We start from the raw sequence: 11,828 nt of genomic DNA on the forward strand, positions 1-11,828 counted from the left end.
ATGGTAGCTCCTCTTGCAGTTTAAGGAAAGAAGTAGGAGAGGATTTTAGTCATTCATTCTATGGAAGATTCAAGGGCTCATTAGTGCAGCCATACTAATGCTTATCACATATCAGCCATATTTTATTATATCCCATTTTCTGGGATAAATCCGGAGGTTTGTCTTTGCAACAAACAGAGTGAGTATTTCCTTACTCCTGTTTCTTTTCTCTGATGGCCCTCAATGTTGGCTGCATTTCATAAAGCATACAGAGCACATATGCTGCACGTGCCTTGCTCATCTGGGAGCTCATCTCTATTCCTCATCCTAGATAAACTCTTAGATTTAGAAAATAATGGCTCAGCCAAGGAACAATCCCAGTCCATCAACCTCTGTCCAGGCAGGATGCTTGTAAACTTCTGAGGTGCCAGGACAGAGTGTGCAGCACCCTGCACTGCAGCATCCCAGCAGCACTTGGACTTGACTGCAGTACCAGCATTAAATCCTGGATTGTCCTTATTACCACATTTTGCTCAGGGCTGCTAATCCCTCAGCAGCACAAGGCTCACCTCACAGCTTAGAGTAGCTGCTGAACATATCTTCATCTCTAACGTTTCCTGGCATGTACTTCTATTATTGTTTGTGGTTTTTTTTGGTCCAGCAACATGGTCCCAGAAGACAACAGAGGCTTTTTGTATCATACTCAGGCTGCATGTACCTGATGCTGCTCTTAGTGACAGCAGTGTCACACTGCTGATCTTGACAGCAGCTTTCTGGCTGTACAACAGTGCCAGACCCACCCCTTTGTGGTTCCACATGATTAGCTGGATGTTTCCTTTACTGAGTTTGTAGTAGTTGTGAATCTCATTACCTAGATTGATGGGAGGGATCCTGAATTCCCAGGGGTTAATCACTGTGGGCTTCAACTTCTTGCCTGTGCTTTTATGCCTCTTTTCAGCATTAAGTGATGAGGAGATTCTGGCCCAGGCTCTGATCTTTGTCTTTGCTGGTTATGAGACCACCAGCTCCACCCTCAGCTACATATCCTATAAGCTGGCCACCCACCCTGACGTGCAGCAGCAGCTCCAGGACGAGATTGATGCAAACCTGCCCAACAAGGTAAGGGAAGGTGGGGAGATGCTGGGGTTGTTCCCACTTGTGTCTTGTGGACCCTGAGCCAAAACCCAGCTTAGAAACGAAACTGAGCGGAGGAGGAGATTTCCCTTCCTCTGGTCTCTAATTCCTAATGGAGGGGGGGCTTAGGGTGGGGATTGAAGTCCCATGTTTGTAGCCATCCTGTCCCCCTCCCCAGGCAGCCCCCACGTACAGCGCCATCACGCAGATGGAGTATCTGGATATGGTGGTGAATGAAACCCTCCGGCTCTTCCCTGCTGGGGGGCGGATCGAGAGGGTCTGCAAGAAGACAGTGGAGATCAATGGTGTGACCATTCCAAAGGGCATGGTGGTCATGATCCCAGCCCACGTGCTGCACTGTGACCCGGAGTACTGGCCGGAGCCAGAGGAGTTCAGGCCTGAGAGGTGAGGGTGAGGTGGGGGCAATAGCTTCATGCTCAACTTCAACCCTGGGAGTGGAAATGGCAGCAAAAGTGGGGAAGGCATGATTATAACATTTAAATTAGGCATTTATCATTGTCTGACATCTAGTCCCAGCATTACCGTGAGGGGAGTTTTATGATCTACATCCATAAACTGTGCATGGAATTTAATTAACTGCATTGAAGGGAGCGACAGTGAGAGCAGCTCCCAGCAGCTGTAACTCTGAGGGGTTTATGGCCAGATATTAAAAGAAGAGCCATTGGGTGACTGGCACGATGCCGGGCAGATCGGTGGTGGAAGGGCAAAGACGAGGAGGAAATAAAACTTAATTTTTCAACTCAAGCTATGAAACAATCCTTTCTTAGGACTCCCTGTCAGACCCTGAGAAATGAGGCAATAGCCCAAGGCAGGCCTGGGAGACTTGGGCCTTCTAGTCTCCAGGTGGTCATGAAGATGTTGAGGGCTGGCCCAGAGAGAGAGCAGAAGCAGATTTGTGCTCTTGCACCAGGAGTTGAAATTCCCCTGGGAGCTAACTCTGGTGTGGAGATGAGGTGACCTTTGGGACAAAATGTGACAGCAGTGTCAGGTAGAAGTTAGGGAGGAAGTTGGGTGCTGCTGGAATCACCTATGGACCCCTGTGGTCACCTTGTGTTGAATGCAGAAGGAACCATCTGAACGTCCTTTGGCAATGTTCATGTTACAGCAGTTACTCCAGTAGCTCCATCCTTACTCCAGCTGACAAAGCAGGCATGTGTAAGGAGCTCTGTAGGATTCCTTGCTTTGCTGAGAGTCCATCAGAGGAATGTGTTGGTGTCTCGCTAGCAAGATACTTCACTGCTGAATTGTTATGGCACCACGAGCGAAAAGCTTTCTGACATGGAAACTAACAGATCACTAAGGACTATCACTGGCAAATTTCTCTGTGAAGCTGATTGTTCTTCCCTGTTTTTCATTATGAGGAGAGGAATGACTGGTGTGTCTCAAAAGCAGCCACGTCTTTAGTCAGGCAGGGTGAGAACGTCTTTGTGTTCACTCAGTGCTTTGATCTTGAAAGGGAAGATGTGAAGCTGTAGACCTGTTTGTTTTAGGGTTTGAAATCTGGGAGCCATTTTTGAGCTGAGAGAGAGTTCTGAGAAAAGATCAGTGCTGCCCAGGGAGGTGGTTGAGTCACCGTCCCTGGGTGTTTAAAAGTCATCTAGATGTGGCACTTGGGAATATGGCTTAGTACTGGACTTGCTAGAGTAAGGTTAATGGTTGGACACGATGATCTTAAAGGCCTAAGTGATTATATGACATCCATTAGCATATTTCAACTATTCCCTGTTAATCTGATGTACCTGAAGATGCATAACCAACTCGGAGCACCAGGATAGAAGCAGAAGTTGAGTCTAAAATAGGGGTCTTAGATGGGTTATTCTAATACACAGAGAAACAAAAACCTTTTGCTTTCCCAGACCCCCTCATCACGTCAGATCTGAAAGCTGGAACAGCATCTCTTTCTAACTATTTTGTTGTTGTTGGTTTTGTAATCAGGTTCAATAAAGAGAGCAAAGAGGCTTTTGACCCCTATACCTTCCTGCCATTTGGGGCTGGCCCCAGGAACTGCATAGGAATGAGGTTTGCCCTCCTCATCGTGAAAGTGGCCGTGGTTGTCCTGCTGCAAAACTTCTCATTCAGAACGTGCAAAGACACACCAGTGAGTATACAGGGTGATGAGTTTCATTGTCTGCCCTTCAATATCCCCTGAGATGGACCCTGCACACTCTTTTTTGCCCACATCTCAGGACAAACAGAGAACTCTCTCATGCATATGAAATCTCTCTCTTCCCTGAGGAGTTCAGAGACCGTTTAGCTTCAGAACTGCTGAAGCTTGTCTGCAGACTTGGGTTTTACTACTTAACACAGAGATCAGGGAGGAAGAATTCACTGTGGATTAGAGAGGCATATGGGAATAACTGTATTTAAATCTTCTCAGTTAACTTCAGTGGTTCACCACAAGTTACTGATACATTATTTTAAGCCTTTACAGAAGAAAACGTAATGTTGAATATGTCAGGCTGAAAGCCCACCACTAGGTTTGAGTTGTGCCTGGGACTCCCATGAACAGCAAGAGCTGTTTGACATGAAGTAAATGGGATGGCTGTTGGAAATGCTATGTCAAGCAGTCCCTTCTGAAAACAGGGCAGCTCCCCAGGACTCAGAGGCAGGGAGCACTATATTTGGTGTTAGCTCCCAACCCCGACCCAGCTCTCTGCATTGGCTGCCACAAAAGGCATTGCCATTAATGCATTTCATTCACAGGGGGAGCTTGGGAAATCAGAGCAGAGGGGCCAGCAAGTGTATTCAAAGAGCATTTGTTGTAAGAAACAGAAAAATCCTTTTTGTTTCTTGGCACGGGTGCTCAGCTGGAATCTCTGCAGATTCAGATTGCAACTCAACTAGTAACCTGGAGGTGAAAGACTGTAATAGTCCATTAACAATGCAGTGACCTATCCACCCTCCCCCAAGTCTAATGACATTTTTCTAGTCCTCTGCAATCCATAAAATTGATTCTTTTTATAACTGCCTTTAATTAAAAGGAGACAAGTTAAATATGTATTGTATTATGGGTGCCCATAGGTTTATGGGGCTCTTTCAGCCCTTTTTTTCTACAGAAGATGTCATGTACATCAGATCAGAGCAGGAGGGAAAAAATTGTGCTGAAACATCCCTTTGGAATATGTATATGGAAGCTGCAGGCCCCCTCTCACTCCTTCACTGATGGCACATTGGGCTCTGAGCCACATTGCTTAGATTTCCTGAAACAAATCTTACTGGGATATGGGGATTTTAATGTAGTTTGTCATACTGGGGCTGTACTACCCTTGTCCTGATGGGAAGAAGAAGATCTGGGACATGAGCAGCATTGAATTGATGGAGGAGACTTGGTAAAACATCCTTTCCTCCCCTGCAAGACAGCTCCCTGCAACATCAGTTTTAAATGTTCTTTTTGTTGAGGTTTTCAGCCCACCCCAAGGGAGCCTGTCGCTCTTCTGTGTGAGGAAGCTTTTCCTTTGGTACTCAGTCTGAGCAGAAATCTTAGTTTTGTCTTTCCTGGAGAGCTCGTTGCTCCTCCAGGTCCCATTATGATCTAGCTCCCCTTAGCCCTGACACACTTCAGCTTTAAACAAAACAGCACTGGGTGCCCCTCCTTAGCTGCAGCTCCCCAGATGGATTTGGGCTGTTTTTACTTCCACATGTAGCCTGTTGATCAGTGCAGCTCTTCCTACCATGCCATCTGAAAGCCAGAATTCAATAACCAATTTATTCAGGAGCTGAGGGCTATTAAATCCCAGCTCATAGCTGTTTTGCATGAGCAATAATGATAATCCTGCTTTAAATATGTCTGTAAGTTAGAAAAGGCATTGAAAACAAAGGGTGGCTGAGACGTATCTGGGCTGCAGGGGTCCTGTTGGGCTTTTTCCCAGCTTACATGGCTATTTTGGTTTTTTCTTCCTGCTCAAGATCCCACTGGTTCTGGACTCAAGAGGTTTCATGCAACCGAAGTATCCCATCATCCTGAAGATGGTTCCCAGAGCCCATGGTGATCTGGAGAAGTGAAGGAAGCAGGAAAATATCAAAGAGTCTTGTTTGATAGTGCCTTCTCTAACTCTTGAGAGGAACCCAGATTGATCTGTGTGCTGTAAAGATGTCAGTGGTGCAAACCCCCCTTTCACGACAGGGCATTAAGGGGTTTGGCCCAGCATAATTACATTATCATTATCCTAATTAAAAGTAGCCCCAGGTTTTGCTGTCCCTGATCACAGTAGGCATTTTGCAAGACCATTTGCACTCAAGTTATTTGGACTTGTTTTTTTTTCTCTCTCTCTGAAGAAGCACTTTTCTAGGCAATTTGCTTCCAGACACTGTCAGTCTCTTCTGGCAGTGTAATTTAAATCAAGATAGGGAGAGCAAATTGCAAAGACTTAAGTAATGCTACCATTGCTCCTGTTCCTTCTGCCTGCTGGGTGATTTTGTGTGTCTTCTGGTTTGATTCTCCTGGGAATGCAGAGTTGTCCAGGGCTATTTCCTCAGCTGTGTGCTATGACCCTGACAAGTGCTAAAATGTTCACATCCTTGCAGGAGTGAACACTTGGGGCAAATTTTCTGATGCTGATTTATTGAGATTTTCTTGTGATTTTGGATGGCTTTTGCATAAGTCAGAGTGCAGATCAGTTAACTGGAGGAGCCCAGAGACAAGCAGTTACCCCAAATGACTGGAGATCTGCAGAGTGGCAAAGAAGTGCCCACATGTCTGTTTCCTCATTGTTTGTTTTACCACAGGCGTGCAGCCATCTCCCATAGAAGGGATTGTCAAGCACATCTGTGCTGCTGTCATGGCACCTTTTAGTCTCTTGATTTACATTAGGCCATTGTAAGACCAGTTGAACTGGATTAATAATGGTGCAGGGTGCAGCACCAAGTGCCCTCAGATGTCCTGGAGAACCCAAGACTAAAAGAAAGGTGTTGCCTTTGACAGGCTATAGCTGGAAGGTCATGCTAGACTTGGTCATTTTTTTGGATTCTAGAAGATCTGGATGCTCATATTTAATGTTATTCCTCCAGAAGGTGCTTCTGCAGGGCTAACTGCAATAAAAAGCTCATTTACCTCTTCTGTACCCAACTGGTGTCTGTCTCTGATTCTGTTCTTTCCTCTACACATGAGTGAATTCATCTTTACATCTCATAAAAGGTGTTGGCCAGACAATGATGTGATCTCAACACCTCTCCCAGGTGGTCTTCCTCACTTCTTTGGTGGGATTGTCAAAGGAAGTCCCTCTGCCTCAAAACATATGTGCCCCAGAGTGGAGATAGAAGTCCTCTTTTGCAGGTCATTCTTCCACTGTCACCTTGTAGCATCACGGATTACCAAGGGTTTGGTTTTGCTAATCTCAGCCAGTGTTTGTGTTTCTGTGGAAGCAGAGGGGTTTGATTCCAGCATCTGCTACATGCAGCGGACCTTCTGCAGGATTCAAAGTGCTCTCTGTGCTCTCTCCGGAGTACCTCATGCACCTGCTTCCCTAAGAGGATGCTTCTGCTTCCAAGCTGTCAAGTTTGTCAAGTACTTGGTTGTGCAGATACACTTAACTCCGTCCCTACCACGTGTAATGCTGCTTACGTTCCTGGGAAATGAAAACTCATAATCTCCTGGATGAATCCAAGGCATTACCCCATGTGTAAGTACTGCTGCTGGAGATGGGGCATTTATAGTTTTCCCAGTCCAAAATAAATGGGTGAGCAAAGCCATCGATGGTGTGAGGTGTTTTCCATTGCAAAATCGAACTGAGGAACTTTAGTCACTAGACAGCAGGTTTTAGATACATATAATATATTCTTTTTCTATTGTCTTTCTATATTTTTGAGGAATTGAGTGGAGAACCTCAAAAGAGACATAATAACCTTTCTGCAGGAGATTAAATTCCCCAGTGGAAGACACTCTTGCCTGGAAGTGTAAGGGGAAGAGTGAGGCTGCTTCTCTAGAGAGTGACGGAGGAGCTGGGTGAGAGGGAGAGAAAATTCCCAGCAGCTTGGGCAGCCACTGCTTCCCCTTCTGCTTTTGTAACCTGCAGCAGTGCAGCTCCCTTCTGCCACCAATATACGAAAGTGGCAGTTTGTTTTCAGTTGTTAATGCCCCCTCTTTTAAAGCCATGCCACTGTGCTTGACTGTGGTGCCACATCTCGAGGGAGAACAACAAAATATAGAAGCAATCAGACCTCTGGAGAACAGCTGAGAAGTGACTGCCTCATCACAGTGGTTCAGAAAAAGGGACATGGCAAATCATCAGGTCTCTGCCTTGAGAGGTGACTGAGAAGATGAGGGTGATGGAGTCACAGACAGTGTCACGGGTCAGGGATGGATTAATAACCTTGCTGAAGGCCAAATCTTGCCCGGTGGCAGCAAGGGAAGGGGTTTCGCCTCCTCGCTCCCACTCCTGCATCTGAATTAATCACACACACAAATGTCAACACTGCTGAAAACATCCTTCAGGATAATCTCTCTCACAAAGCCGCTTAACATTTTGGTAATGCACAGTTCACTTGCGGGTGTCAAAGGATTTCAGCCTCCCTCATCTCTCTTCAAAGGCATCTCCATCTCCTGGCACCCCGTGCCGATGAAGCGGGCAAGTCGGCTGCTGCACCTGGCAACGCCGACCTACCTGCAGGGGGTCTGATTTCCAGAGGTAATGAGCACACCCCACTGCCCTGTAGCCAGAGTAGCTGCACTCTTCAACAGCCATGTGCCTCAGTTTACCAGCATGTAATTTTTTAAAAAAAAGTATTTAGTGAGGCAATAGTGAACTTCAGTGTGTGTCCACCCTGTGCTGGGCTTTGTTTCAGATCATAGCAAGACCATGGAGTAACCAAACGGGTTTCCTTTTGGATGACCCTAAACCAGAAGTGCTTTGTGAGCTCATCTAACATGCTCCAGCTGCTGAGAGCTTGAAGCAACTCCTCTGCTCCCCCTAAAAAAACATAGGATGAATGTAGGGCCCTCAGCATCAACTCCTTTGCTCTTTGTATCCCCCCCAGCCAGCACAGCGCTGCTTCCCCATGCAAACACAGCTTCAGCTTAGCAACAGCCCCTTCCAGAAGGACAGTCCACCATCCACTTGCATCTTTCAAATTTGGCCCTGTCAAGTCATGCTTTAATTATTTAGGCTTGTTTCAAGCAAGAGTACCCACTTGCACTTAGCATGGTGCTCACTCATTGAAGTGGTATCACTGCTGGGTTTAACATATTGGAGTGCCTGGCTAGCTCTTGGTCCTCTCCCATCACTGTGGGAGCAGGAGGTCCTGAGCAGAGTGGTTGTGCCTCTCACAATTTGCATACTTGAAGCTTTCCTGACCCTGAGCCAGACTTGCATAGAGGTTGTCCATATTATTGCTGCTGCTGGTGCTGAACTGGACCTGCTGCTGGAGAAACAGGCCTCCAGACACCTTTACTGAATGCTCGATTTGGTTAAAATCAATGGAATAATCAGCCCACAGAGTCTGCCCAAAGGTCAGAAAGCAGTGATTTTTTATTTTTTTTTTCCCTGCAGCAGCTTTTGTCCTGAGCTCTTCTTTTAGTGTGAGGATTGCAAGAAAAAGCACTTCAGGTAGGTTATAAAAGTGTTATGACTGCTGGTATTAAGCTGACAGGCTAATTTAACAAGTGCATAACAAGGTCTCCTAAAATAGAGAGGTAAGTTTTTTGCAGGGCTCATGTCTTGGAGAACTCCTAAATGAGCTGGTGATGGACACAGCCCAGGCTGGGCTGACATCCTGCAAGGCAAAACACAGAAGAGCCTTGAAGAAGAACCCACCAGTGTGGAAGAGGTGGAGGGTGCCAGGAGAAGAGGGTGCCAGACCCTGGGACAGGACCAGGTGGGGAGGACCCCTTTACCTCACCCCACTCCATCCCACGGCCCCAGATTTAATCCCCCCAAGCCTCTCCCCATCTGTCCCTCACGCACAGACACCTCTGTGGCCCCTCAGTCCCACTTGTGGCAGTAGCAGCCATCAGCAGAGCCAAGGGACACAGCAATAGCAGGACCCAACTTTACCAGCTTCCACAGCTGGGTGCCTCAGTTTACCTGATGCTTGGACTCCATGATCTTTAAAGCCTTTTCCAACCGAGGTAATTCTGTGATTCTGTGCTACCCTCTAATCACTCCAGCACACATTTGCCAGCACCTGGACACACAACGCACCAGGGGCTGAATTTGCAGGAACACTTTGATCTTTCCTTTTTAAGCCCAGTGATTCCACCTCCCTCTGAGCTCAGGTAAAACGGCTGCGCTGCTGCTTCGCTGGCTTCAAGGTTTCAAGTCAAACAGCAGTCGTTTAACCACTCTTTTAAAGTTCATATCATTTGAATGTCATATGTCAAACTGATGCTACTTCCAGCAAAGGCAAAGAGCTGTTTATTCCCCTCACAGCTGGCCAGCAGTCTGACATTCATTATTGAAGCCTTGCAGCTGCCAGGGATTGCAGCTACCTGTGGGAGTGCGTCTATCAAAGCCTTCCACCTCTTTCAGGGTTATTCCCTCTAATATCAACTCATACATTTTAGTTCAGGCTCATTTTACAGCTGCCATAGGTCTGCAGTTGTGTGTGGTTTTTTTTTTCCTATGTCTGGGCAAGGTCAGGCATTGTTTTTTGCCCGTTCCCTCTGAAATTATGTTGTTACTTCATTTTTCATGGCTTCTCCTGGGTTCAGCCTCGCTGTCACTGTGCACCAGCTCCTGAGGTTTATGATGTGAATGTTGCTCTGCTTGATCTTACAGCTGTGGGAAGTGGCCAGCCCACAGGACCACAGTGCTGATAGTCCAGCCATGGCATCTTGATGCAGCTCCAGCCCTCCTTGGGTTGCTAATTCTGTGTCTGGGGAGTTCATGCATGAAATACCTGAGATTTTGTAGCTCATTGGGCATTAAAATGCTCTATTGGCTGCAGAGGTGTTTACAGAAGGAGGAAAAAAAAAAAAAAAAGATACAACAGAGATGATCAGATGAGTTTGCATTTAGACATTGCCCTGAAAGTCACAGAGCAATTTACACCAGTACAAAGAGTCTGTGGAGTTATATTGAATCAGACCTGGAGCATTTTACAGCCACTTTGCACGAGCATAAATGATAACATAAGGTGCAAAGGAAACAAGCAGCCAGACAATTACAGAGCATCTTCACACGCCTTATTAATCCTCATTACAGCCCTCTGTGCTGAGACTCTGCACCTTCCCTTCCCTGAGAAGGGCCAGTGAGGCTGCAGAGCCAGGTCAGCCACCTGCCAAACCTGCCTCGTGCTACTGCTGGTATCGATGTGTCCTTGGTCCTGCAGAGCTGGATGCTCCTTGCCAGTGCCTGAGATGCATCTTGCTAAATTAGTGATGGAAAGCTCAGTTGCCTCCTCTCCTCCCAGGCTTCTGAGCAACATGTGATGCTAAACTCAACTTTATGTGTCTTTTTGTATTTTTTTGAGCTTACCTCCATAGGTATCTCAGGAAGGGGGGAGTGATGGATGATGAAAGACCTCAAGCCCAGTTCCTTACTTGTGTTGATGCCCCCATGAAACAGGTCTGGATGCTGTGTGTGCATGAAAGGTAGTGAACCCCTCAGGAGGTGAGGAAATGAGCCGAAAGATGATTGTTCAGCCACTCTGGGAGCAAGAGGCTGGAAGCACCACCGACACATGTCTGAGCTGGGTTAACAACCCAATATGCAGCTGCCAGCAGTGCTCTGTATCCACAGGAACATTTCATGAGCAGGATGATTGTTTGCCATAGCTCTCACATTTATGTCTGACACTGAAACTCCTCAAAAGAGAGCAGTCACCCGGTGTTTCTCAGCACTCCAGAGCTCTCGCTTTGTTTCCCACTTGGAGCCTCTTGCTTAAAAGCTGGTAGACCTCAGCGTTCCCTACAGAAGATGACAAGAAAGACTTGGTGAGTGTTGAGCTATACAGGTAGGAGACAGCCCGAGTAGTTAGACCGGTTGTACACTGGTGGGAGATTGGCTGTCTAATGTTCTTTCTGGGAATCTTATTAATGTTATCTTATTATTTCATAATAGATATAACCCATGTGCTAGTGCTGGCAGGCTGTAATTGGGCCTTGCCAGGGAATTACTCATATTTTTCATTCTTGAAGGAATGAAGAGCGTATTCGGTTATGCTAACGACCTCATTTGTGTGGATTCCATTCACTTGATATGTCTGACTCGTGAAGTATTACAGCTAGAGCAACAATTTCTCACTCAAAGTAAGCATCAGGGTGTCTCAAAGCAGATGCTCTCCTCTCCAGTTGCTGAACAGATGCCTATGCTGTACTTACCTCTCCTTTGGTAGCTGCAGACCCACCCAAGGGTGATTTTTTTTTAGCAGAACAGGTTTTACTGATGGTGATCTGCATCTTTCCTCCTCTCTCAATGTCTCTGGGAGATGTGGGGCTCTTTGAAATGGGGGGAAAAATAATTGTTACATATTGCTGCTTTGCAAACCCTTTCTGCCTATTTAGTAACTCTGATTTGGTCCTTTGGCCTTTTGGGGTGGCTTGTAAAACACTACAAGGAGTAGAGTGTCTATCCAAGTTCTCAGCTGAGGGATTTTTTAACTCACCACAGGGTACAAATTATTATTTCAGCTACAGAGAACCTTCCCTCCCCATACTTGCAATTACACTCCTTTGTGCGCTTATCAAAGCACAAGCAACATATCCTCGTCAATAAAAAAACACTTTCTAATTCTTTTTTTTCCTCCCCAGGGGAGTCCTT

General features: G+C 46.4%; 1 protein-coding gene across 1 annotated transcript in view; it reads left to right on the forward strand.

Annotated features, from left to right (window-relative positions):
- LOC104385248 (cytochrome P450 3A12-like) overlaps nucleotides 1-5,136 on the forward strand; it is a 12,711-nt gene extending 7,575 nt beyond the window's left edge. Inside the window, exons 10-13 of the mRNA XM_009993681.1 lie at nucleotides 938-1,098; nucleotides 1,292-1,518; nucleotides 3,070-3,232; nucleotides 5,041-5,136. Coding sequence (XP_009991983.1) covers nucleotides 938-1,098; nucleotides 1,292-1,518; nucleotides 3,070-3,232; nucleotides 5,041-5,136 — 647 coding nt within the window. The remainder of the gene's footprint in view (nucleotides 1-937; nucleotides 1,099-1,291; nucleotides 1,519-3,069; nucleotides 3,233-5,040) is intronic.
- The last annotated feature ends 6,692 nt before the right edge of the window (nucleotides 5,137-11,828 follow it).

Source organism: Chaetura pelagica, unplaced genomic scaffold (genome assembly GCF_000747805.2).
Source record: "Chaetura pelagica isolate M959 unplaced genomic scaffold, ChaPel_1.0 scaffold213, whole genome shotgun sequence".
NCBI lineage: Eukaryota > Metazoa > Chordata > Aves > Apodiformes > Apodidae > Chaetura > Chaetura pelagica.